The sequence below is a fragment of the Primulina huaijiensis genome, chromosome 1 (genome assembly GCF_012295235.1).
Source record: "Primulina huaijiensis isolate GDHJ02 chromosome 1, ASM1229523v2, whole genome shotgun sequence".
NCBI classification, from domain to species: Eukaryota; Viridiplantae; Streptophyta; class Magnoliopsida; order Lamiales; family Gesneriaceae; genus Primulina; species Primulina huaijiensis.
The window spans coordinates 3,567,361-3,595,001 of NC_133306.1; the positions used below are offsets into that span (position 1 = coordinate 3,567,361).

Consider the following 27,641-nt stretch of genomic DNA (forward strand, 5'->3'; position numbering starts at 1 on the left):
TCATTCCGCTTACAACCGACACAATTTTCGGTCCTTGGAACATAAGCAATTTGTTTAACTTTACATCCGTCCCAGGATATCATTTCTAATACATCAGTGTGTTCGAACGGTGGATGCATGTATGAAATTAGCAAGGTGGAGCAGTCGGGTAAAGTGAGAAGGGTTCAAGTATTTACTTTGAAAGAAGCTGAAATGGCCACAAGCAAATTTAGTGAAGCCATCAATACGGTCCGGATTGCTAGCTCCCGTTCATAGTTTTGCTACAGATGATACACGAGGAATCTTTTTATTAACTTTCAGGCCAAGTTGACTGGTTTTGAGCTGGCCAAAGCTGGATCGAACGATCTCCATGGTCCGACATCGACACGAGTTTTAGGCGCAGCCGGATATTTAGCTCCCGATCGAGTAAGTTCATTGCATCCTATATATACATTTTATGTCCAGTGCTCGTTTCCTTCTTCATGCATAAATTATAATAGTACCATATGAATGAGTGTACAATGAGTTTCTCTCAATTTGTTAATCCACGAGGGATGTCGGGTCACTTGTATATGCAACATTATTTGGTGTTCCGACCATGTCCTCTTTGACAATTTCGAGGAAAATTTTCCGAAATGGTCTTTCTGGTCATCTGTCAAAATAAGTTTTTGATCATATTTCATCGTAGTGTTAATACGACGCAGATATTCACGTCAACATTTCAGTAAAATAAGATCAAAAGCCAAAAGAACCTAAATAATAACACACGGTTGTGACATGTTAAATGATCACTTACGGATAAATTTGGCTATTTTTCTTAATTAACTCAGAATGTTTTATACATATAATGGGATGATGGAAAATCTCACACAGACGATTTGATTTGAATCTAAAACCACAATGGTAAAAAAATTGAAGGTTTTTTGTGAGACGGTCTCACGAGTCTATAAATATAATACATTTTCATGAGTTGGGTCGAGTTGGAGATTCATGTAAACCTATAAATCGGTCTTTATTGTCGATAAAAAATTTAGATATTAATGAAACGGGTCGACAAAATATATATGTTGCAGGTAGCTGCCATAGCAGACATGATCCAATCGATCTGATACCCTTACTAAAGAATCAGTCTCATGTAAATGTTCTGTCTTCTTTCAATTCAAATTCAATGTAACACCATCAATTGCCCGACATTATTTTGGAAACTTAGGGGTTAAATTGCAATATATTTTTTTATAAATAAAATCCAATCCCGTGATGTACGATTGACATAATTTATTTATTTTAAAAGAAAAAGGTATGTCTCATTGGAGAAAGAAACACGTGACTAATTTCTTATTGTATTATATTAGATGACAAAAACTTGTGTGAGACGGTCTTACGGATCGTATTTTGTGAGAAAGATATCTTATTTGGATCATCCATGAAAAGTATTATTTTTTATGCCAAGAGTATTATTTTTTATTGTAAATATCGGTAAAGTTGACTCGTCTCACAGATAAAGATTCGTGAGACCGTCTCACAAAAGACTTACTTATCTATACTATATCTATACTATCTATACTATATTATTAAGTGTGAGTGGGTTAGAAAAACTACTTCAGGAGGACACCAAAATTTCTTCCCTTTTTACCCTCCTCTTCAACACCACATATAAATTATAATAATTACAACCATGTTAATCATATGTCTGAAATCTTCCTCAAAAATGAAAGCCCTAACCGTATCAACACATTTGAAAACTTCTCATTTTAAAAAAACTTTACGCTTAGTATTTTTAACGCAAAAAATCTTTCTTTTTTCTACTATAATATTATTACATTTTTTTATTGAAATTAAGTTTAATAGAGAAATATATATTTTTTCATACACAACAATGTGTACGAACACACTAATTATAATATTCATATCAAATTACAAATATCAAATATTCATTTTATAAATTGATTAAATAATATTTTAAAAATCTAATATTATGTTACACGCAACGCGTGTGCCTCAATCGCTAGTATTATATTATATACACGATGGTAGAGAAAAATTCAACAGTTCCATTTGGAAGAGAATTTTTTTTAAATAATAATAGAAAAACATTTCACTAAATAAAAAAAATTCAAATTTTATTTTGAAATATTAAAAACAAATTTCTCATTAAATAAGAGAGAAAATTACAAAACAGAAATTGCGGCTGAAAATGTTATATTTTTTTTATTTATTGATTCATTTCAACCTTTTTTGAAGCACATTTTCTTAAACAACCAACTTTTCTATTCAAATATTATTTTTTCTTTAAAAAAGAAAAGAAAATATTTGCATCCTTTTTTGAATATCCAACCCACTCAAAATTTAAGGTGAAATAGGTTAATAAATCAATGAGTAGGTCTTTTGTGAGACGGTCTCACGAATCTTTATCTGCGAGACGGGACAATCCTATCGATATTAACAATAAAAGTGATACTCTTAGCATAAAAAGTAATATTTTTTCATGGATGACCCAAATAAGATATTTGTCTCACAAAATACGACCCGTGAGACCGTCTCACGCAAATTTTTTCCTAAATCAAATTAAATTTCAAAGCTAACATGTACCGTCCACAAGAATTTGTGCTCAAAGCATTTAGAGTGTAGTTTGCATTAATAAATTTCAAATTCATGGATTTGTATTTTACTGCTTAGTTTGAAATAATATAGCAAATCTTAAATCAACGTATTATTTTTTTGCACATGAGTAAATCAAAGTAGAATAAATTTCAAATGACATAATTATTGAGTGAACTTGAAATTTATCTTAATTAACATGAAATATTGTATAAATAATTTTGTTAACAAATAAACTCTACAAACACACGACGCGTTGGATTAAGGAGAAGTTGATGAAAAATCCCCAATCAAAACATTTCTTTGGGTTCACTCCCTACCCACAAAATTGTTGTACTATGTCATACAAATTTTGGTACACTTCATGTGAAAATGTAGTACTAAAAAAGTACTCAGGGACTGAACACAAAGCGAAACCGGGTAAAGTTGGTGATTTGAGTAGATAGTGAGGGTGAATATGGGAATTGGTCAATAAAACCGGATTCAGGAAATCAAAGCGAAATATTCTAGCATTGCCTCAGCCCCCAGAAACTTGAATGAATTTCACGGTAAACCCCCAACAGTAAACCCCCAATCTCTACCTTTCCCGGCTGATGAGATTACGTTTCCAAAGGTAATTCAATCTCCAGAGGCAGTGCCCGCTTTTATCTGCCGTTCAATTTCGAGTTCTTGTTGCGATTTTGTCATTTTTGGGTTGGATTCTGCCTCTTTCTGTTTTGTGGGAATTTGATTTTGATCAATCTGATCGAAGGCTCGTTTTTTGTCAACCTGGATTAGAAACACTTCGAATTTCTTGTTCGTTCAAATTTTCGAGAAAATTGCGTAGTTTTCGTCGAGTTGCGAAGAAGATTGGATTTAATCTTGATATCAAACCGAACTGTCCAATTTTCTTTTCTTTTTTTCAATTGTTCATCAGGTGGTCCTGGAGGTGCCCATGTGAATTTTACAGATTTCTGGTCAATTTGTTTTCCATCTATAATTATTGAAAAGCGAACCAGTTTTGGCAGATTTAAGCTGAAGGGTTTTCCACGAAAATAGGGCCCCTTCTTTAGCTTGGACTTGTAGCGGTTGCTTGTAACCGTTTCTTTGGATTGTTGAGTTATCCATACAATGCCAGCGGTACAGAAGCTTTATAACGCGTGTAAAGCATCTTTTACGCCAGATGGACCCATTTCAGAAGAAGCTCTAGAAAAAGTTCGCAATTTATTAGGTAAGAGGCCAAAACTAGTTTCTTCTTGTCCGGTTACTTGTATGGGTTTTAGCTTGGTTTTCCTTGGAAGTTTATATGAGACATGCATTTAGCTTGTTTGTGGAAAGTCTCAGTTTCACTAACTTCTGTGAACCTTGCTGCTGTAATAGCCATTTTAATGAGCTGACTAACTGATCATGAGGACGATGTAAGTTGGTTGTGTCATTTGCTTGATAAACACATCTCATGAGCGATGTGTCTTAGCATTTTGTTTTATTCCAGCCGTTTGTCCTCGACCTTTTTTGGGGGAACCATTTAGAACTAAATGAGTGGGTGTGAGAGGGAGAGGGAGAGGGAGAGAGAGAAAACTTAGTTATTCAAAATGTAGAATTTTAGTTATTTATTGAAATATGGAAAATATGAAACGGGATGTAAATGCATTTTAGGAAAAAGATGGAAATGAGGTGGAATGGCTTGTTTTTCATCTTGGGAAAATGAAACCGAACATATAGAGGTTTATTTTTATGATGTTGGTAAAATTTCAGTGCTTAAATTTTCTCTTTAATTTGTGCCAACCTTGATTCATGTATCACATGCAATCAGGTCTTTGTATTAGTTACCTAATGCTTAAACAAAAACAGTTTTTATATCTCAGAACTACTGATAATTCTACAACTTTTGGACTCGATTACTACGTGGTTCTCTGAATCACTGTGCCTTCAAAATGAAAAAAGGTCGAAGGCAGCGACCATGCTTCACTTAGGGAGAGCAACAGGCAAACAACGCCAATAGCACATGACACTGTAACTAGTAAAAAGGCATCATGCTACATTATTTTAATTAGTACCATAATTGAGAGTGTTCATAGATAGAATGAAATAATAAATTTATTCCAAGGAAAACCTTGCACAAAATGTGTATTGCTTGTCGTGATAAACAGAGACAAACTTGAGGACAAACCATACATTGCTGAAATACTGAATTGTTATATTTCTTGTGAGATTATTTTATATGGTCAAATATAGGCTTTTGTGTTGATGTCACTGTATGCAAAGCCATTCACTGTTGAGTGTTTGGTTGGGTTCAACTTAAATATGGCGTACCTACTAGGATTTGAGTCGACGAAATGTTGGTAACTTGGTAAAATGTCAAAACTTGAATTATACCAGGCGTGGTATACTTTACAAATTCCTATGTGTATTATATTTTGATAGTTGGAGGATATGTCTCAATTGCACCACAGGGTTTCATGTGTCTCTAGTCGGCTTCTAGGTGTTGTCATACTTAAAAGTCCAAAAGATTCAGCATAATTGAATACGAAAACTCATACTCCCACTCTACTTGCTACACATCCTGTCCTATATATAGATGACAAAGGATTTTCTGTTTTCACTCTGGTTTTCTGTCCGTATGATCATGCCAGCATCTTGACGTCTTCATTCCTTTTAGGTTTTTGGTTTCCTGAAACCGTCTTCTAAAATTTATGATTTCATCACTTTGCGATTTTGAAATTTCTGCACCTGATCATCTAATAGATCGCTTAATGTTTGTTAACTTTATGTTTCCTTTGCCATCAGAGAAAATCAAGCCTTCTGATGTAGGTCTTGAGCAAGAAGCACAGATAGCGCGTGGTTGGAGAAGTTCTGTAATTGAGCGCAACGGTGGTTCTCGATCTCTTCCAACAATTAAATATCTTCATTTGCATGAATGTGATAGCTTCTCTGTGAGTTTCTTATGATTACATCATCAGTTTTTTATGCAATTTTTCATACCCGCAGCCTTTATACATTTACTTGCTGTGAACCTGTGATCCGTGATTCTTAACGTAAAAAAATTTATGCATCTTGTGATATTGTTGGCAGATAGGAATATTTTGCATGCCACCTTCATCCATTATTCCTCTTCATAATCATCCTGGGATGACAGTGTTGAGTAAGCTTCTGTATGGTTCGTTAAATGTAAAGTCCTACGATTGGATCAAAATTGCTGGGCCTTCTGATCCTTCGCAAGGTTGAGTTATTCTTGGTTGATATGCTACATTTCTTCTTTGATTTTGCTGATTTGGTCATAATTTCTGTTTTTCCTTGGACACTGATTTGATAAAGAAATATGTCATTTTATGGAGTGACGTGATAACGAGCTTATGGCCTTCACGTTTTGGATTTCCCCTCTTTTCCAAACCCTCAATCCATCTCGTAATTTTTTCAAAAGTTATACATGACATTCAGATATTTCATCCATTTATTTACGGGCATTGCATATTTTCAGGAGCGAGGCCTGCCAAAGGTGTCAAAGATTGTGAAATGACGGCCCCATGTGGTACTACAGTTCTTTATCCGACTAGTGGGGGAAACATCCATTATTTCCAGGCCATAACTCCATGCGCGATCTTTGACATACTTTCTCCACCTTATTCTTCTGAGGATGGACGACACTGCACTTACTTTAGAAAGTCCCCTGATGATCTTCCTGGTAAACAACAATTATTATTTATAAATGATGAAAATGAAGCTTTTCCGATCTCATATGGTTGTCTTTCCCAAGGTACTATTGAGGTAGATGGAGTGATGATTTCCGAAGTCACGTGGTTAGAAGAATTTCAGCCTTCCGATGATTTTGTGATCAGAAGAGGACAGTACAAAGGTCGGGTTATTAAAACTTGAATGGAGTTTTTTGTATCATATGGTTTTACTTCATATGTTTTCTTTTACATTATTCAAAAGTTACTGACTTCAATCTGATATGGGAATAACCTTCATTGGTTGAAGATTATGGTGGCAGCTTGCTATCGCATAGTTTCACAAAAAGTTTTGCAGCAATTATTTAAAAGATCATTTTTAATGTTGATTTTATATGAATTTGGTAATCGATCTGCAAAAATATCACATTTTGTAATGGTTATCTGTAAAATATGAAATAATATGATTATGATTATGATTATGTGAAAAAGAGTGGAGAGAAAACGATGTAGTTTAACAATGGTGTTTGATTATTAATTATGAAGTACAGAAAATTACATGTTGAGATATAATCGAACTCTGGTTCCATGTCAAAATTAGGCGAACCCCAACTTTGATTGAAGAACGTTAATTTGAGTTTGAATGGTTTCTATTTGTAAATGCCATTTTAGAGTTTTCCATTTTCGAAAGATTTTGACGTTTCAGATTGGAGATCAATGTCAAAACCAGGGACTTTTAGTAGGCGGGGCCAACATGTAGAATAAAAGGCGCAGGTTGATTAGCAATTTATTCAAAATGAGTGGCAACATAACATTCAACATATAAACAACAATGTCCTAATAATTATTAAAAAAAATTCGTTGAAGTTTCGTATGATTTCAGTACAAAATTTTAAAAATTGGAACAGATTCAAAACTTCATGCGGTACAAATTTTACACAAGTACAAGATAAGTAGGATTTCATTTTTATTTGCTAGAAAATTTAAAGCTTGTTCAAATTTTCGAGTTTTTGACTGAAAATCAATACTGTGGTCAAGTCATTATTTCATTTTACATTGGTATCAGACAAAATAAGAGAGTTCGTTATGTCTCAGTAACGCTAGATTTTACAAAAACACACACTAATGACGCAAAAAATGAGTGAGGTATACGAGTAAATGTCATGCGAACAGATCAGTTCTTGATTTCTTAATGCAGACTTGCCTGTGCTTCTCTAAGTAGCAACCATTATCAATCGTCAGCTAAAAAATTATGATTGATACATTATACATAGATACAAAACTGTTATCGAATTGTTAACTTGGTGAACTTAGCAATGAAAAGTCCACTCGTAAACGAAGTTGATGGATCAAAACGCAGCGTCTTTGGTATTCTTGCAGGGCTGCAAGGCCAACCCGTAGCATCTTCTACCTCTACCATTTCTGTAAAAACGGTGACAATATAATTAAGAGGGTCACCAAGATGGGAAGTTGGGTATGATTCAATGGCAAACCCACAATTTTAGATGGGGAGAGTAACATGGAGAAAAAACATAGAATCTTGGAAATGATTAATTGAATCTTGAAGATTTGAAGAAAGGGGCAACTACCCTGATCCTCCCCCTAGCCCCTAGTTTGATTATCACATGGAAATGACTGCAACCATAAGAGAAGGAATTATCCCTGGATTCAAAAAAACACAGGGTTAACCACCAACCTGCAGATAAATTTTGTGAAAGGAACTGCTCTACCACATCTTCATTCTGAGCAACAGTTAAACTTCCGCACAAGGCAAACAAAAAGTCAAAGGTTAATACAAAGCTAATGAAAAATGATGGGTGTGATTATTTCATGGAGTTTAAGGAGGCACCTGCAGGTGCTGTAGACAAGAAATCCCCCAACCTTGAGCAATCTGAATCCATTGGTCAAAAGTTTCAACTGCAACAACACAAGCAATCACCTTTATATTCATAATAAGTGAGGATTAGTACCGGAAGAAGGATCCTGTGATATTTAATTAAAGAATATGAGAACCTGAAGGACAGTTATGTCATCAGTTCTCTCAGCATCTAGTACTCGACGTGAAAGTGTTGCCCAACCCCATTGTTCAAACTTCTGGATGTGTCTGACTGAACCATCATGTGTACATTCTGCGTCCACAAGAACCTAACTAAATTTCCATCAGTCAAAAATAAATAAGAAAGAATGCAACAAACAGCACAAATTCCATCCAACCTAAAGAAGAAAATTCCATAATTCAGAATGGTACTCTAACTTTACCTTGTCATAGCCAAATTGCAGAATCTCAAGATCATCAACACTTCGGAACACTTCAGATTTTCTCAAACCAACCACCCCAGAATTACTCCCATAAAATATAAGCTCAGGATCTTGAGTTTTCACAAAAGGTTGAGAAGAAGCATTTTCTCTAGCTTTAGCCACTCTCTTTCGTTCTTTACATGGTCTACGATGTGTCCATTCCTTGTATATCTCTGACTCTTCATCCATTCCCAAAATGACTGTTACAAAGAAATATATTTCTTAGAAAAGGAAGCATGAATACATATGTAAACTAAGTGTAAGAAGAAATAAAACTAAAAGACGCCCTATTTCATTACACAACTCACAATTTGATTGAACTCTTGGTGGAATAAAGGAGAAAATTGTTCCATCTGCAACAAAAAGACGACATCGGTCACCTAGCCCATATTTTCGCAGCATAGTTCTTGAAGCTGCCAGCCTATGTCTAGCAACATCAACACCAGTGACTGAGCCCGAGCATCCAATGAGGTCCAATATCATACAGAGTTTAGCACCTGCAGCGGGAAAAAAATTTAAGTTGCTGAACCTGTCAAAAGTTTTAATGTGTACAAAATGATTAAAAATTCTCTAAACAAAATTTCAAATTAAAATCTTTTAAAAGATAAGTAAGTTCCAATGTTATTTCTCCGCATGTAATGCAGCATCCCTTCTAATTCAAGGTCAACATCCTTGATTAAAATTTCAACACTCAGATTTCACAACGCAGGAATGTATAAGAAAATAAAATTAAATCGAAATCAGTTGGGATAAGTTTTTCCAAGTCACAAACACACAAAGCTTCGGTAAAAACCATCTGAGATTACCAGGCGCTGCACAAAGGTCAAGAATGTGATCGCCTGGCAAAACATTCAAAGCTACTACAGCAGCTCCAGAAGCTGCATCAATGCCATATATCTGCAAGATGGAATCAAGGTTAATAAAAAGAGTCGGACAGTTTCTCTTTCGCTTTCGGTTTCTATACCAATATAATGTAAAAAAAAAAAAAAACACACACACACACACACACATCATTAACATGAAAGTCCAGACCAGACAATGTATGACAAGCAACCATGGGCACACTTGAGATTTTAGTTCAGGTAGTTTGAAACATTAAACATAGATGATTAAAAATTACACATCACAACACAGAGTACCCTGACCTCATTGAGCCAGCCACTACAAGGAGCTGAATTACAGTAGTAAAATAAAGCAATTACACGGGGAAAAAAGAAGAAAAAAATTATCAATACCCCCAATAGAACAATATCATCAACAAAAGAATGCACCTAGAAAGCTGACATGTATAACATATCCCCACTTAATGGAAAATATCATATTCTGCAAAAAAAATCAGACGTTCATGCGACATCGAAAACCGAGAGTTATTGTTGTCACCTTTCCTTCTTGATAAGCCTTTGTGCTGGCAATTTGGACATCAGGCTGAAGAAAATAGAAATTGGGTAGCCAAGACACTTTTCGAACCTTACATTTAACCTCCTCTTCAATTTCTGTAATCCGGGTTCCACAACCTGGTTTTAGTCTTCCCAGAGCACCAAAATATACACAATTTACAGAAATCATTAACATAAAACAAAATGAATTACTACAGTCACGAGAGAGTCGCATTCCAAATGAAAGGACATCACGATTGATTTTTTTTTCCTAAAAATGTATATTTCATCATGAAATAAACGAAATACTCCCAACTAAATTGCTCCATCCTCCCTTTTATCACACTACCTAAGAACTAGGAAAACCAGTAAAATTAAAAACATGGCCAGCAAGGCCACTTGAACAAGTCCCAAAACTTTAAAATAAGAGAGGCATTAATGGGCAAGAGGCATCGAATGATCGTATAAATTGATCTGAACTCGTAGAAAGGCACGATAACCAAACCAATTATTGCCTATAAATTCCAATAAAAGTTACCTAATGTAACGAGGTGTGGACTGAGAAGCAGCGATGTAAATTGAAGGATCCACACCGTTTCGAGCAAGAAATTCAAGAAAGGCCACGGGTAGAGGTAATTTACTCACTGACGCCGCCTTCTCATCCATTGCTCTGGCCTCTGAGTCGAAGGGGGGCAGCTGGGGTTGCTGGTGGTTCCCTAGTCAGAACTTTATTTGGATTAAAAATAATTAAGAAAATAAAATCATGAATATATATAATTTTGATACACACAAACTATCGTGAGACGGTTTCACAGATCAATTTTGTTGGTCGAATATCTTATTTGGGTTATCAATGAAAAAATATTATTTCTTATGCTAAGAGTATTACTTTTTATTGTGAATATCGGTAAGATTGACTCGTCTCACAGATAAAAATTCGTGAAACTGTCTCACAAGAGACTTACTCATTTTGATATTTGTCCACCAACTATGTATACAATTGAGTTGACATTAACCGACTAGATATGATCAAACATTTCAAAATTGTAAATCTATTAAGGGATTGTCGGTCTACAAAATTATTTTTAAAATATGTTGTTGATAAAACCACATTCAAAATAAAATCACTATATAAGCTAGTCAATTTTAGTTTTTATTTCTGTAAAATAATTTAATTGAAATTTACGAATTTACGTAATTATGATTGTAATTCAACATTCATTATTATTCAACTCTGATTCGTGTATTCTTCGGCATTTCGGTAAAATTAAAACCATCTCAAATAATATTTTTCAACTAGCTCAAATCCAATAAGACAAAAGTCGATCTTTAATGTCAATGCTTTAGTTCAACACTACTCTCGGTTAGATATGATAACCACGGTCCACCATTGTTTTAGAAAAAAATTTCATGTGTCATCTCACGTATATTTGGAGCGTAATAGCCCATCTATTAAGAAGCGTGTTGTATATTCTAAACATGTTCTTAGTCGATTCAAACGTCTAAAATAAAGATAAAGATTGCTCGAGTTTGAGACTAGTATATGTGATGTAAATGTCATGATTCATTGGTAAGAGCATGAAGATATTCATTCATACAGATGAGTGATCATTTGATGATGCACGGAACAATCTTCAATCGGACTTTTCAAGTGGTTAACGTTTATCGAGTTGAATAGTCTGTGTTTATGGTTGTACACTATTAGTATTTTAACCCGAGATAACATGGAGGTTATGTGTACTAGCATTGCATTTTGATCTGTTTACCGAGTCCATTGAGGGTCATCAGGTGGCGAAGTCGAGTGTAGTTTTGGAACACGTAGGAGTCGATGCATTGTAGTTGAGGTTTCGTCGCTCATCGATATCCTATATAATATGATGAGTTGATAGTGTACTGAATATCTGGTCAGAGTAAGACATGTGCATTTTGAAAAAATGTTTCCTCAATTGCACATACTATGTCACTGTTGTTATTAAAAGATATATCACATCGTTATCGAATTCATTTGCAACTCTCTATATACCAATGATTACAGATTCGATCGGGATATATGAGTTAAGGGACCATATAATATGCTAATCATAACTTAAGGTTCTTGCAGGCAGTATCAATGATACCTAAGAGATCATGAGATTATGCTAGTAGACGCTTTTGCCATGATCCAATAGGTGTAATCATACTTGAGTTCCGACGTTCTTGATCAAGGGATTGATGAAAAGAATAAGTCTAATTAGGGTAAGCCCGAATAAGAATAAATGTTATTTTGAATCACATGAAGTTGTGAACTCACGACTAGCTGTATCACTGAATCATTGAGGGTCACACAAGTATTGTATTATGTTTTCAGGTTGAGATAGTTGGATTCAAGAATTTGAATTTGGAAAATGTAGTTTGACAGACATCAAGCAAATTGCTTATAAAAGAATTTATAAGTATATTTCATTATTGGAAGTTGTGAAAGTTAACTTAAGTACAAATCAAGTTAGGAGAGTGAAACTGCTTGTTTTAGTAAAAGAGTTCAAAAAACTGACAACTGCCAAAAATAGATCAATGAAAAATTTGATCTTTGAAATTTTTTATTTTTATTATATGAACAAGAGTTATATCATCGATACATCGACGCTATTTGATCGTCGATCGGTGTTATAATTAATTCACAATTATTTATTTAGTAAATGTAGAATATACAAATTAAATAATAAATTAGAAATGGTGACTACTATGTACAATATTCTATCGTGGACATGGTTAGACAATCAAAAAAGAAGGAAGATTCCTTTATAAGGATTAACAACAATGATTATCTCAACTCAAAATCCAGAATAGTTGGAGCTGACATTTTATACATAAAGATAAACTATTCTAAAACACCATATGAATTGTTTAAATCTGAATGTCAAAACAAAAATTTGTAAACTTCCGCAGCTTCATGAGTGCGAGAAAACGATACTAAAACAATGTCGAAGCCAATAGAGCCTGGAGCTACCCAGCTAACGAACATGTGTTTGGATTGGGGTGACCGCTAATGTACAAGTCTGGACCCCCAACTGCACCTTCTGGGTAGATGGACTTCAGCCCTTGAGAGTGGTTCTATCTAATCGTATTAGTCATCAATGCCCTCGTTGGCTTCTGAAAGACCGGGGTTTGTGACTCTCGGCAGCAGGGTTGTTTTGGGCTCAGGAAACGCTTCGTACACGGCCATTTCACGGTGTTCCTGCGAAAGATTTCGGATCTAAGGGAAGTGACTAGCATTTGAAAAAAGACTATTATCCTGTATCGGGGAATGATTTGAGCACCAAGCTGAGGAATAGGTGCCGCATTTTTATGAATAGAAACTGACTCGAAATAGCACGAACTTTTTATAGTCTTTGCACCTGCATTATTTTGTTTTTCTTATACATGTAGAACAGCTCAAGTAAGAAATGTTGTATTACAATTTCAACAATTGTCACTGTTCAAATATGGGACGACACTTGACAAGTTGAAAACTTGATGATTTGATGGCACAAAAAATAATAATTAGATGCTGAAATTGACACGAGTTTACAAATGAGCCGGAATGATTAAAAAACCTCAACTCTTGTATTTTTATACAACAAACATGCTGCATTAGCAAAGTGCTAGTTCGCAGTCTAGCAGACGGACAAGTATTTCCTCGCAACTTGGTCGTAAATGCGGTTCTGCCCAACAATCTGAGAGATAGAAAGATACGGTCGTTATCAGATATTATGTTTGAGAGTGTCCTGACCAAAAAGAGAACAAGTGAAGTTTTTGTAGGTCTTCAAGATAACTAGGTACCTGCAATTAGCCTGCCCAGGGGCCCTTCAGGTATCTCCAATCTTGATCCCTCATGTGCAACGGCATAAACAACCTGAAGAGGGAATGAGCTATGTTGAGATCCCAGGCAAACATCGACAAATAGATGAGACTGGTAAGGGCAAAAAAAAAAAGAAAGGAAATTCCAACGTACCCGCTCGGGTGGAATTCGATCCCAAGGTCTATTAAGAGTGCATAGTTCCCACATTATCATTCCGAGGCTAAAAATGTCGCATTTCTCTGTGAAGGGTTCATTCCGAATAAGTTCAGGAGCCATCCACTCTGGTGTCCCAGCCGATGAGGAGTCTTTTATGGGAGCATCAGTCATGATCTTTGAGAGACCAAAGTCGCAGATCTTAACCGTCCAGTGCTTGTTCACTAGGCAGTTGGCACTTTTAAGATCACGGTGGATTATCTTCATGCGATGTATGCACATCATCCCTCTGAGTGGCAACAGTAGGCAAGAAAATGAGATTGCAGTCGAAATTTATTTAATACTTCAATAAGAAAAATGAAAAAAGGATAGGATTATAAGATGGGTCCTTGCTTCCCTCCCCCCAAATTCAATTCCTCAGTTCATCCTTGACTACATCTTCCTCTTCTACTCCCCAAAATTCAGATTGTAGTAATAAAGAAATACTGTACACCTTCACATTTACCTGACAATGCGATAACTCGATTGCCATGCGTGAGAACTTAATGTTTGTCTAATGAGCCAAATACCATCGAGAGAACATTTCCAAAACAAAAAAATAATACGTCAAAGAATCACCAGCTTTGGTAGCTTTACTAACCCATCATGTCAGTAAGACATCCGAGTTAGCAGCAATCTGTCAGACTAATTTCACTGCAGTACTTAAAGTTCATGGAACGCTTTAATTCTAAAAGTTAATTCTGCATCGTAGGAAAGGCAGGACAAGAACTAAGCTAAAAGAAACAGTATTAGACCTCAGTCAGAGTAAGATCAAAGTAAAGCATTAGCCATAAAAGATGCTTGATACCCACACAGATAAGAATCTATTAGACTAGGTAACTGTAATTGAGTTTGAACTTTAATTCTAACAATAGATAAGATCCCAGATCCTTAGCACAGAGTATACAGCTTCAGTTAAACAACCATATGAATGACTTAATTAAGAACAACAATCTTTCAACCAATCAAATTAGGCATGCATCAAAGAGTTTAAGTAACCTGCATATGTCGCGCAGCATCTTGATTCTCCTCCGCCAGCTCAATTTCTTCTTCTGACCGCTTAGGTGAATCAAATAGTATAGTGATCCCATCTCCATGTATTCAGTGACCATAGACAACCGTGGAGGTTTTGTGCATGCACCAATAAATAATATGACTGCACCAAAAACATCCTGTTATACTATAAACCTAAATCTCAAGATATAGTAAACTCAACTTTTTTATATACTAGTATCTAACCCGTGCACGGGATGAAATTAATTACTATGCTAAATTTTATAGAATTTTAAAATACAAAAAAATGCTTATAAATTATAAAATTAAGAAACAAATTTCTTCACATATTATGAATGATTTTTTTTTTCTACTATCATTATCACGTATCAAAATTTTTAGACCTTTAGTTGTTATCTATCCAAACATATGGCGTATATATAAAAAAGTTGAGTTTACTATAAACCTAAATCTCAAGATATAGTAAACTCAACTTTTTTATATATACGCCATATGTTTGGATAGATAACAACTATATGTTTTTATCAAGCTGTTGATTCCACATTCACCACAGTGCGGTCACCAAAGCTGAACACTTTTTGGAGAGACTAATATGATTTGAGAGAACCTTATATTAGTGATCACTGTTGACAAAGATTCATTTTTTTTCATATAAGGGCTTACAGTTCAATTTTTACGTTAATTTCAAAATACCTTGAGTAAGTCTTATATGCCTACTTGAACAGTCTACTCATGAGAAGTCCTAATTATTAGCATCATCACCTCTTTGACACAATATGACACATGCAACATGCTTTTCTTTCTTGATTTATAGCCATAATCACATTCTGTGCATCCTATTCGATGTATTTCCTCTAAAATCGAGTTGAGATTCATGTAAAAGTGGCACGGAGAACTGCTAAAAAGAAGTGGGCGAAGAGAAGTACCATTTGGATGCCGAAGGCGACTGCAGCAAAAAAAAAACAGACAAAAATAGTTGAGTTGCAATGCTGTATCAGAAAAAGAGGGGAAAAAACAATACCAGCGAAGGAACACATACCATACCTGAGGATGGATATTTCATTGCAAAAATCTTCCATGTTTTCTGCAGTGAGATCTTGCTCCAAAAACACTTTAATAGCAACTTCAGTTCCATTCCAAACACCACGAAAAACTTCGCCAAAGAACCCTGGAATTGTATCCACACAAGGAAAAACAAGAGCATGCGTATATACTCAGACAAGTAGTATGTTATTACTAAAGTCTAAATGGCAAAAATTGAAAACTTTTAGTAGGAAACAAAGCATGGCATATCAGGGAGATTTAACCTAGTCATGAATGAGCAACTCTCACACTCATATCTTCTTTCTCCACATTGAAAAGGAAACTCATAATTTTCAGGGGAAAAAACACAAAAATGCAGTAATCAATTAGATAATATTTGTGTTTCAGAAAAAAATAACACCACCATACTGTCTAGTTCCAGATTAGAAAATTAGAGGCCTGTCACATTGGGGGGGGGGGGGGGGGGGGGGGGGGATCAAGCTCTTTGTTCTGTCGCTAAATTTCAGCTTTATGAATGAATAGCAGTACTGTTATCCAGAATGACAGTGCTCACCGATTCCAACTCGAGTGCCTACACTTAACTCTGAGAAATCAATATTCCACTCTTCAAATGGTAGCAGAGGCTTATTCTGGAAGACAGGTAAATCCAGAACTCTGTTCCAGGTTGAAACCATTTCTTCATTTACCCTATCAGTTGCACTCCTTTCTGAAGTATGACTAGTAAACTCATGCGGAGATGAAGGTAATGACATTGCCTTATGAGAACTGAGCTGTTTCAGAGGAGCATACAAGGAAGACACTCTATCAGACACTTTGTCACGATCATCAAGGCAGATGTCTGTAACCTGGAGATTGTATAAAACCACTGAAACACAAACCAATGTTTTGAACATGAAATGTTGATGACAGATGAAATGAAAAATGAGAAAGATTAGCTTGCATTTAGATTGCCCAAAAATAGATTACCAGATCCTACCGCAGGGACAAGAAACAAATATGTAAAACAAATAAGAGTATAATACTCAACAACTAAATGCAAGTTCCAATTTTTAATGTTGTCTGTTGAGTCGTACAATCAAAATGAATGCCTATACTTCATGGAATTATAAAACAAGCGGGTGGTTGATATAGAAAAATATAAGTTTTTATTGGATAAACCACCTATAGAATCCCATTAAAAAAACAGTAAAATCAGCCTTTCCGTTGCACTAGATCTTTTTCATCAGAAAAAGAAAACAAACAGTGTAGGAGTTGATCTAGATGTGAGGAATCCATCTCCAGCCAATCCCATGTAACCTAACATGCACAACAGAGGTTATTTGAAAGACAGAGATTGCTTTTCAAAATAATAAATCTACATAGAAAAAAGAAATGAAAATAAATTGAAAGGCTGCCGAAAAGAGAAAATCAGGTATGTTTGTTTATGTTTCTGGGAAATATTTTTAATTTCGTGGAAACAAGCAAATCCACCCAAATTGTTTTATTATTCTTTTTCCAAAATACATTTTCAACCAACTTTTATGTACTCCTAGATAATCATTGCTTTATATTCATCTTTTAATGACCCCCATTAACAATTCTATTATCATATCATATTCTAAGACACGCTTAAGTTTTCTAAATTTTAAAATAATCATTTAATAATTATGAAACTATATAATCCAACACATTGACAAAAATGCCTCCTCCTGAAAGCATACCCAAACCATTGCATCTCCCAATTCATTTCCTAAAAATACATTTCAGAAAATGTTTTTCGAAAATATATTTTTCAGATTACCAATAACATAATTAAGTGTACCATAGTGAAAGCTGAAAATCTCATCTTCAAAAACACGACAATGAAGAAAAATATGAAAGCAACGTATATGAATTAGTGATGAAAATTTATGACAATCACTTATTTATAGAGACATTAAGACCCTGGCTCGTTTTGGGAAAAATATAACTAACACCAAAAACGGACTAACATGATCGCAAACATGGTCCCAAGTTTAGCAGAAAATTACTAATTTCAAAGAAGCCAAGTAATCCAAACTAGGATCTAGTACTATTTTGTGTTCTAAAACTGAGTAGTCACGCAATCAGCTACAGAAGCTATGCATAGAGAAAAACGTCCTTAAAACATATTTACCCATAAACTTTATCACAAACCCTGTAGCAAGATGCAGATAGAAACAACTATTCAGGTTAAGAGAGTATACATCTTTTGATTGACTTTCGTTATGTTGGTCATTGGAATCCAATGAACATGAGGTACTTTCACCTCCTTCCCTCAAAAGACGATTTTGCTTCAGTGATTCATTCATTGCTCGCACAGCCCTAAAGTCATTAGCAAGATAATTAGGTAACAAGAGAGAACGGAGCAGAATAAGCTGATTGAATAGATTAAACAGGCTTTAACTATCTCTATACTTCTTTGCATCAATAAAGGGTGACTCAATGCAGGAGAACATAACAAAATTAAAACTAGCGCTGCTCTTTTTAAAAATTTGAACCATACTCCCTAATAATGGCCAAATTGCTCAAGTAATTTATCAGACAACTTTTCACATAAGAGAGACATTTAATATTAAAAAGGTAGCTTAAATTTATGAAAGAATATTAACCTTACGATGTCATCGCCAATTTCTGGGGTCATGCTTATGCTTCTTCTTATCCTACGCGTGTCTAACATTGAAGCGCCTTCTGACCTACAGGAACATTACACATAAAGATCAAAAACTTCAAATGAAAAACAATTACTCCCTTCGACCCAATTATATAGGCTTCATTTCTTTTTTCGGTTGTCCCAAATATATATTTCAGTTTCAATATCTAGTAACATTTTTCTTATTTTTTACTAATACAACCCTATCAATTAAGTATTGGAAAACGTGCAATTATTTTTTGAATGAATTAAATAAAGATAAAATAGGAAGCTTGTTTGTAGCATTTGTTTTTCTAATTATTTTCTTAATCTGCTTAGAAAAGCAAACAAGCCTATATATTTGGGTTGAAGAGAGTGAAAGATAAACTCGTATTCGGGAGTTCAAAAATTGAACAATCTTGGATTAAAAACTTATGTGTTGAATAAGGAATTCCGCATAACGAATTTTCCTAAATTTGGTTTAGTCATTCAAAACAAGTCGAAAAGGTGGAACCAATCAACCTAAAATAACATTCAATCAAAAATCTTCAACGCATAACAACCTACTTAATGTAAAGATTCCGCACCATTCCAAAATGAAAATTTAGATGTTGCTACCAACAAATTTATTTGAGTAGTATACAACAATCAACAAATAGTATAAGTTACCAAAAATTCTTTAAAAACACTTTCAATAAATTTATTTATCCAAAGAATCCACTTAATTTCCATTTGACTTATAAACACTTTATCAAATGTTTCCACGCTACGTAAAACAAAGTTAAAATTATATAGTTCTTTCCTATATTGTCCTAACTTAATTGTTAAAAAAACTATGAAAACATTTTACTTTCTGACACATACATCTATTCCATAATTGTAATACATTAATTAATTAAATATGTTTTTCTTTCTTATACGGTTTTCTTTAACATGTTTTTTAGTGTACATATCTGCACAAGCGAAATTTTATTTTTCTTACAATTAAAAAAATCAACAGATATAAATTCAAATTAACTAAAAACTATTTAATCAATTTTTTATACATGATATTGATAAATTAAAGTTTACCACAAAAACAATAAAAATGATAATTCCTTTTTTGTCAAACATTTATAAAAATATAGGAAAATGTTAAATTTTCAACATTTTCTTTTTGATATTCGGGGAGGGGATTTACAGGGGCCTTGAACTCGAGATTGTCCAAAATTAGGACACTAAGTTAAGTGCCACTAGTCATCATTAATTATTTTAAAATGTATTTGAATTAGTTAGGTTGTGCTAGAATTTAATTGTTTCAAATCACATAATGAAGGACATTTAGGACAAAATTCATTACTTTGATATTTGGGCTTTCAGTAAGAAAAATGGTAGAAATAGTTTTAAAATAGAATTCACTGGTGCTCTTTCGATATGAAAACTTTGTTGATGATTTTTTTTAAAAAATTATTCATTTAAATAGTTTAAACCATTGTTTGCTTAATATTGTTTCCAGATTAATGTACATAAAATATGAAAATAAATGCATGTCAGCTAAAAACGAAAATAATAATAATAATAATAAGTACCTTGATACAGTGATGTCATCCGAGTAGTCTCTAAACGATTTGTTATCTCCACTAAGCATTGATCGGCCCCGTGATGGAAGTGAAGGATGCTCTGGGCTGGAAACTTGAAACATTATAGAAGTGTACACCAATTGTGATATTCAACTTTAGTTCATGGGAATTGTTTGAAAAAATTATAAGCATAGAAAAAATAAACTTTTACCATATTGGTCGAGTATATCAAGGCATGCAAGCGCACTTTGTCAGGTAAATTCCGAACAATACAAAGAACATATATTTGTAATTGTTTTGTAGCCAAAAATTTATGAAAAAATATTAATTTTAAATATAGTAAAACTGTGGACTTAATGCATCAGGAATATATGACAATGACACTACCCATTTTGGTCTACAATCACATAACTCATGGTTGCCCATGGAACATTACTCACAAAACTCCTCACCCCTGACAGTGGAGTATATGGCTCCCCAAGTCTTGAACCTAAGACCTCGTCCAAGCATAAGTAGTTGGATTAAAGAGACTTGGTATCAATTGAGCTCAACTACGAGGGATGTGATTGCAGGCCCAAAAGAGCTAGTGTGATGAGTTTTACAATAAAAGGCACTCAATTGATATTAAATCTCCTTACTCACAAAACTCCATACTCATGACAATGGAGTACATGTCTTCCAAAATCTCGAACTCAATACCTCGTTTAGGCCATAAGTATTTGAATTAAAGAGATTCAGTACCATGGGCCTTACAAGGAAACAAAAATATGATTAAATTTTATCATTAACAAAAAACATGTGTTAGGGGACACATGATCATTGACTCTTGCAAGCTGAAAATATTAATGGAGAAAAACAGATAAGAGTGTCTACACAACATCTTTCAGAGCTATAAAAGTTTAGAAGAAGAAAGTTCAGAATTAGATTATGTAGTGGGTGATGTGACAAAATTCATGAGTTTCCAAAAACACAAACCTTGAACTAGCAGTCCTTTGTTCTGTAGCGACCTTTCTTCGGCTCCTTCGCCAGAATGTAGCAGCAATGTTTGGTTCACTGTGTGACACACTGAAACAATAATATTAATCCAATAAAAACAACTCTCCTGCATCTCAAGAGACAAGAGACATTTTGCATATGAGAAACAGGAACACTTCAAATGCAAAAACAGGAGGAGAAATTGAGCAAGTATGATACCTCAGCTTTCTATCAATCGAGTTTGACCGCAACATGATATTTCTTAATGAGGGTCCTGCTGCATTGGAAGACGACTCTAGTCTACGCTGATAGAGCAGACCGTCATCCTTCTCAGCACTGCATAGGCCAACAAAATTTCAGTATTATTCAAAGAAGATGCCAATCAATTATTGATACATTGTCTTCTCCAAAGATGACTAAAGAAGCCATAATAGATTTTGTGGTATGCAAGTTTAAAAATAAGTTTTCCTCCTAACCTTTCAGTGTCAACTTTCTCTGGAACCCCATAGAGAGGGCTGTTTGGTTCCATTGGGGAATCACAAGAATCATTTTCTGCTGAATCACTCTCCCCGGCAGCAGATATATGAGTCATAAAGATAGACTTGGTTGATCGTGGAATCAGTTGGCCAGGAAACCGCATTAGATCAACAAGCAATTCCACAGAATTCAATACAACTAAGACAGACATATGCCTGTATGAGTCCGCACAATCAGAAACTCCTTCGGTAGGTAACCCCTAGCAAGACAAACCCAAGAAAAGTATATGAGCTAAAGAGAGAAAATTAAAACTTTTAAAGTTCTTCTTGATGATAAGAAAAACTGGAAAATTGAGCAAAAGAAGTAAAGCATTTCTGGTCAAAATCTAACCACCACAAGCCGGCTTTCAAGTCCTACAGCATCCGCGAGAACTTTAAATAATATTGCTCGAGGTCTGCATGAACCATGCTTTATGTGCCCAAGCATCTGCACTCCGCGATTCTCAGACAAATATGAAGTATCGTCAACAGCAGCTTTCTTGGGATTTAGTTCAGAATTTGGCCTTTTGTAAAAATCAGACACCTAGTAAGGAAATTATATGGGAGCACCACATCATCGTTTTCTATAGTCGTTGAACTCAACATCATTTTTTCTCATAAAAAAAATAAAGGACCAAATGTCAATAACATGGTGATGAAAACTGAAATCAACTGAACGTGGACTCGGTAAAAACCAGCCCCTATGTACTCCAATCCACTCTTATAGTATCTTCAATCCCTAAGCCCAATGTATTGTGTGTGTGACTAGAGCAAGTTACATAACATCATATGATATACTTGAAAGGTAATTTATTCTACAAGAAAAAAAAGACAAATATTGTTTTTTAGCAGCTACAAAAAGGACAAAGATGAATTTCTGGGAAGAGTTGGTCGAACGGATTCACCACACAAAAGGATAGGACAAATAGGGCAGAAGCCGCAGAACCTCAGAGTGGTCATGGTAAACTAAAAAGCCATATCCAAGGACCAAGCATGAGCCTCAATGAAAGGGATATGACTTCAAAGAATTCAGTTTTCAAACAAAACAATTTCTTCAACTTTGAAATATATTGTATCTTTACTCAGCACTTCAAACACAAGGGCAAGGGCATATTAAAAAAATTCAACAAATTCCTGATGGAGGTACATGAAATCTAACATACATATAAATATACCACTTCAATTGTGAATTTCCTTATATGTCTTTGTTCATTTAAGTTGGCCAATTAAATCATTAGGTTATCTTAAGGGTTTTTTTGTAATTCATTGTCCTCTTAAATGAATTTGTATATTAATACATATTCCTCTTTATTTCTTAAATTTTATGCCTAAAAATTAATTTTTTACATTTTCTTGTTCATTTAAGTTAGCAAATTAATATAATATGTCTTTTTAAGAGTTTTTTGTGATATGATTCATTGTCCATCTTACATAGATTTGGACATTAATTCACATTCTTCTTTATTTTCTAAATTTTATGTAAAAAAAATTATTTATTTACATTTCTTAGTCAATTTTTGTGATTCATTGTCCATCTTAGATATATTTGGACATTAATACACATTCTTCTTTTTTTTCTCTAAATTTTAAACTAAATTTATGATATAATCTTTAAAAAAAATTTAATCAATATATAATCCTTGTAATAAATATGAATTATATTGATAGTTTATTATCTTTGTTATATATTACAATTTTACGTATAAAATATTTTAACTGAGTATTTTTTATTTATATATGTTTTTTACTATATATATTTATTTGAGTGGTATTATGTTAAAATTTTATTTCTCTTAAATTATTAATCACCAATATTAATTTATAAATGAATGATTCTGATATAAAATTAATTATTTATAACATGTATTCTTAAAAAACATAGAAATTAAATAAAATCCGCAATGTGTTAAAAGTTAGCAAAAGTGATATTTATCTTAATAACAAGGNAATTATATTGATAGTTTATTATCTTTGTTATATATTACAATTTTACGTATAAAATATTTTAACTGAGTATTTTTTATTTATATATGTTTTTTACTATATATATTTATTTGAGTGGTATTATGTTAAAATTTTATTTCTCTTAAATTATTAATCACCAATATTAATTTATAAATGAATGATTCTGATATAAAATTAATTATTTATAACATGTATTCTTAAAAAACATAGAAATTAAATAAAATCCGCAATGTGTTAAAAGTTAGCAAAAGTGATATTTATCTTAATAACAAGGTTAATGATTTTATTTTAACATTATTATGATAATTTAGTAAATTAAGAGAATTTTATTTGACGTTTGTCTATGTATACTCTATTTAAGTAAATTTTAGTTTTGATTTTGGTAAAATTCACTATTCTGTTAATTTTATTTTTATTGTTTTTTTCATTTTGAATGATATTTGAATGAAAATTATTTTTGCTGATTTATCATTTAAGAGAGATGTATTATGTCGCGGATTGAAAAATGTCATATAAATAAGTGAATATATATGATTTATTGTCATGATGTATTTTTATGTATTGTGTTTTGATATATTTAGATTGATAAATACTTATAAACATGATATTATCCAAACGACTTTAAACATTATCTAATTCTCGTGATTATATTTTTCATTATTAGTCTCCTACGTGCATCGCACGTGTACATTCCTAGTATTTTCAAAGAAGAAGACTATGTACTCACCAAGCCAGCAATCTTTTTTATCATAGCAGCAGGATTTCTGTTTAAACCCTTAACCAGAGGCACGATATACTGCTTTAGCATTGAAAGTTTCTTGTCTTTCTCAGCATCCACAAGAATCACCTCAGCTCTCAGTCCCTCATGCTCCAACTCACGAAGCTCCTCCAAGGTAGGTATATCTTCATAAAGTTCCTTAAGCTTTTTCTCCTGTTGATGAAAACATTAATAAAAACAGCCACTGATGTTGGAAAGAAAGATGCAAGCAATTCACCAGAAAACATAATGCAAAAGTTGCAGGTGGAAAGCATGTAGACCTGTTCATACTGGTCAAATTATTTCCGGTTATGATACCGAAAGGGAACTTTTCCCAGGTTAAGAGGCAACAAAATTGTGATACTTCAGCCAAACAACAGTAGAAGATATGTGCACACAAGTGCAAGATGTAAATGTCATCATACTTAAAAAAATCCCATCCCCAGCATTGCTCACCAAAAAATTTATTTCTAAACCTACAAGTTATTATGCATTTAAAATGTATGCTTTTACATGAAAAAAGTGGAAATGGATACATAAATACTGGAAAAACCAAATAAGAAATAGAAAGAAAATATATAACTATGACCCACAATCCATGCAAAAATCACCTTAAATAAAAAAGAGAACCACGATCACATATGCTATACAAGAATCACTAAATTATGGGGCTTCAACTAACTTTACTTAGTAATAATATATATAATGTTAAAACATAAAACTAATCCGCAAGCTTAAGCTTTTGAGGCAAGTTGTTTCAACATGGTATATGGTGCAAAAAACACCCACAATTTTCTTTAGTGTTGGATACCTTTGTCGCCTGATGTCCAACCAACTTGCATATATAGCAATAGCATAGGCTTAGGATACTAATTCCAAGCGCATACACGTATGGAGCATATTAAAGAACAAAAATATTGACCATCCCGCCTCCCTCAAAGTCAAGCTTTTGGGACTAACATGTTTCTACATATATATAGGGAAAAAGTTCAAGTTGAAAGTGCATTCCCGTCTCCTTGATCAGTGTGTTGGAGTCCCACTGATGGCCCATCCATGTGAGGAAAAATAAATTAAAAATCAAAACCCACCCCTACAAGAGATATTTTGTGAATTCATGCTTTTGTAAAATTTGTTGTATATTAGACCAAATTTATCTTGAACAAATTGACTCATTAACATATTCATACCTAGCATGCCTCACGGTACTTCGTACGAAAATATATCCACGTGAGAAACTCTGTTTTCAAATCAAAAAAGGAAAACCCATCTAAATATCCAAAAAAAATGAAGTTTCAAAGTTCTTCCATCAAAATGTGATATAATTTGGATATCTCTAGTATAATCAAGGACTAATAAGACCTCTACCCCTTTACAACAGTGTAAGTAGCAACATTTAGCTCAAACAGGTGTTAACTAGCAAGTGAGGAGCATTTATTCATGAATGGAAATTCCTTAAACTAGAAAAAATATGCATGGAAACCTATGCGATAAGTCTTGGTGCTCACAGGGACAACAGAGTAGAAACCATTTGGGAGGGGGTCGGAAAGCATTCCAGTGCTCCACAGGATTTGTGATGCCGTTTTATATGACAATCTATCATAGTTTTCTTTTTCAACTAATTCTTTATCCCTCGTAGTTTCTTTAACGGAGTCCAAAGATACAGATCCAAAATTGTGAACAAAATCCGTAGGCCACCATTCAGTACTGAAAACCCTCTGCCCTGAAGATTCTGCATCATCTCGTGAATCCTCCATGATAGTATATTCTCAAAGCGTAAGACCATTTCAATCTCGCTTCAACCCATCAAAGAACTAATAGGTGCACCATTTATTAAAGAAACAGTCATTGATTTACAAAATTTCTTCCAGCTACCCTCTGTTGCACTCATACGACCTGAAATTGGGAAGGAGATTTAAATTTGAATGAAAAAGTATGTCCACCACTAAATCAGTACTAAATCATTTTAGGATCAAAGTCACCAATAAAATTATAGGGAGTAACTATTGCATGACAACGGAAATACAAATTTCAGGCGTACCCATAGCGAACCCAGTTACCTGATGCAAAAACGTGGAAATGGATGAAATCTTTAAAACCAAATTTGAAAATTATGGCGCCAAGAAACATCAGCCATCCCCACTCCAGACAAAAAATGTAAAGCCATAAATGAAAGCCTGATTTCATTGAAACCAAGTTTCAAATGAAAATTGAACACTACAAATTTTGACGTCTTTACATCTTGCCTTATGGCGAAGAGATATTAATTGCCACATCTTTACATTTAAGCATGGGTTACAGTCAAACACATTCATTCAGGACTAATTTTTGTTTCCTTTCAACTGGAGAAAGTACACATTGAAGTACACAAGTCTACTCTAAGTCATATAATCGACACCCCCGAAAAATAAAACTTATCGGGTGACCATAAAACTAAGTAAATGTAGCTGCCGAAGAAACACAATGAATTCCAACCATGCATCATTTAAATAAATAAATAAAATCACTCGCCAAAATCTCACAAATCGCACATCAGATCTTCAATCACACCAAAAACTAGTTCAATATCAACATCCAAATCACTCATCCGCTTTTTCCCCCTATCACGCAATGCTTCAATCACTGCACTTCAGCACAAATCCGGTAATAACAATTCTACAAACAAATCCGTAAAAAAATGGAAGGAAACAAAAAAAAAAAGCAAATTCAAACTAAACACACAGAATTTAAAAACAAAATCTACCTCCTCACATAGAAAAAAGCAAACTGGTGAAGGAATCATGATCGATAAGCTTACCAGAAGCAGATCTCAGCTCCAGCAGCTGAATCAACTCACATTTGAATCCACCAACAATAAACTCAATCCTCTGGATTAAAAATAAAACAGATTCAGAACTAATGCGAATTTGAAATGCAAATTTTGTAGATACAAACTTGGTATCATGTGATAGAGAACGTAGATGTAAACGAGGTAATTTATACAACGAGAGCGGGAGGCGGGGATTTATTCCTGTTCGATTATTATTATTATTATTATTATATATATATATATGTATGTATGTATGTATGTATAATTATTATTAGTTTGTGATATTTAAATTCTTCTGGAATTAGATTTTCCCTTTTTTAAAATAAAACAAAATACAGACGAAGAAAAGGGGTTGGGTTGATACCTGATATTCTCTTTTTTGGAAAATATATAAGTAAAGGTGCAATATGCGATGCACAATGTACAAAGAATGTAGAAAGTATATCCCTTATATATCCTGTAGATTAAAG

General features: G+C 33.8%; 3 protein-coding genes across 14 annotated transcripts; 1 reads left to right on the forward strand and 2 right to left on the reverse strand.

Annotated features, from left to right (window-relative positions):
- The first annotated feature begins 3,010 nt into the window (after window positions 1–3,010).
- On the forward strand, window positions 3,011–6,533 carry LOC140977774 (plant cysteine oxidase 4). Of its 5 annotated transcripts, none has more exons than XM_073442509.1 (6): window positions 3,011–3,190; window positions 3,494–3,787; window positions 5,344–5,489; window positions 5,629–5,776; window positions 6,035–6,238; window positions 6,311–6,533. In XM_073442509.1, the coding sequence occupies exons 2-6, from the start codon at window positions 3,688–3,690 to the stop codon at window positions 6,427–6,429; spliced, it is 717 nt and encodes a 238-aa protein (XP_073298610.1). In that variant the 5' UTR covers window positions 3,011–3,190; window positions 3,494–3,687; the 3' UTR covers window positions 6,430–6,533. The 5 variants fall into 5 exon arrangements, with proteins under 5 accessions (XP_073298610.1, XP_073298633.1, XP_073298640.1 ...); XM_073442532.1 differs by having other exon boundaries at window positions 3,031–3,190; window positions 3,576–3,787; XM_073442539.1 differs by having other exon boundaries at window positions 3,031–3,190; window positions 3,616–3,787.
- An 846-nt stretch (window positions 6,534–7,379) lies between these two features.
- Window positions 7,380–10,636, reverse strand: LOC140977809 (uncharacterized). 2 transcript variants are annotated; one of them, XM_073442547.1, is made up of 9 exons: window positions 10,437–10,636; window positions 9,903–10,047; window positions 9,329–9,419; window positions 8,831–9,019; window positions 8,484–8,722; window positions 8,238–8,369; window positions 8,074–8,141; window positions 7,921–7,982; window positions 7,380–7,646 (listed from the first exon to the last, which is right to left on the reverse strand). In XM_073442547.1, exons 1-9 carry the CDS (start codon window positions 10,562–10,564, stop codon window positions 7,510–7,512), a joined length of 1,191 nt encoding a protein of 396 aa, XP_073298648.1. In that variant the 5' UTR covers window positions 10,565–10,636; the 3' UTR covers window positions 7,380–7,509. The 2 variants fall into 2 exon arrangements, with proteins under 2 accessions (XP_073298648.1, XP_073298655.1); XM_073442554.1 differs by lacking the exon at window positions 8,238–8,369.
- Window positions 10,637–13,314: 2,678 nt separating this feature from the next.
- LOC140977827 (probable serine/threonine-protein kinase SIS8) lies at window positions 13,315–27,358 on the reverse strand. Of its 7 annotated transcripts, none has more exons than XM_073442581.1 (17): window positions 27,160–27,358; window positions 25,871–26,258; window positions 24,336–24,539; window positions 21,996–22,187; window positions 21,605–21,864; window positions 21,348–21,464; window positions 21,129–21,206; window positions 20,163–20,258; window positions 18,575–18,658; window positions 18,170–18,287; window positions 16,519–16,810; window positions 15,966–16,089; window positions 15,848–15,867; window positions 14,907–15,063; window positions 13,869–14,157; window positions 13,697–13,769; window positions 13,315–13,590 (listed from the first exon to the last, which is right to left on the reverse strand). In XM_073442581.1, exons 2-17 carry the CDS (start codon window positions 26,117–26,119, stop codon window positions 13,508–13,510), a joined length of 2,436 nt encoding a protein of 811 aa, XP_073298682.1. In that variant the 5' UTR covers window positions 26,120–26,258; window positions 27,160–27,358; the 3' UTR covers window positions 13,315–13,507. The 7 variants fall into 7 exon arrangements, 6 of the variants coding, with proteins under 6 accessions (XP_073298682.1, XP_073298665.1, XP_073298678.1 ...); XM_073442564.1 differs by having other exon boundaries at window positions 21,129–21,218; XM_073442577.1 differs by having other exon boundaries at window positions 21,129–21,218; window positions 27,106–27,358.
- Window positions 27,359–27,641: the final 283 nt, after the last annotated feature.

Excerpts from the sequence above, each read along its gene's own strand:
- LOC140977774 (XM_073442509.1), top strand. The coding sequence starts at position 3,688 with ATGCCAGCGGTACAGAAGCTTTATAACGCGTGTAAAGCATCTTTTACG. Across the intron at positions 3,788-5,343 it reads AAAAGTTCGCAATTTATTAG|AGAAAATCAAGCCTTCTGAT; the intron begins GTAAGAGGCCAA and ends CTTTGCCATCAG. Across the intron at positions 5,777-6,034 it reads GCCTTCTGATCCTTCGCAAG|GAGCGAGGCCTGCCAAAGGT; the intron begins GTTGAGTTATTC and ends GCATATTTTCAG.
- LOC140977809 (XM_073442547.1), bottom strand. The coding sequence starts at position 10,564 with ATGGATGAGAAGGCGGCGTCAGTGAGTAAATTACCTCTACCCGTGGCC. Across the intron at positions 8,723-8,830 it reads ACCAAGAGTTCAATCAAATT|TCATTTTGGGAATGGATGAA; the intron begins GTGAGTTGTGTA and ends TCTTTGTAACAG. Across the intron at positions 8,142-8,237 it reads ATGACATAACTGTCCTTCAG|TTGAAACTTTTGACCAATGG; the intron begins GTTCTCATATTC and ends GTGTTGTTGCAG.
- LOC140977827 (XM_073442564.1), bottom strand. The coding sequence starts at position 26,119 with ATGGAGGATTCACGAGATGATGCAGAATCTTCAGGGCAGAGGGTTTTC. Across the intron at positions 22,188-24,335 it reads TAAAAAAGATTGCTGGCTTG|GTGTCTGATTTTTACAAAAG; the intron begins GTGAGTACATAG and ends TTTCCTTACTAG. Across the intron at positions 21,865-21,995 it reads TTGAAAGCCGGCTTGTGGTG|GGGTTACCTACCGAAGGAGT; the intron begins GTTAGATTTTGA and ends TTGTCTTGCTAG.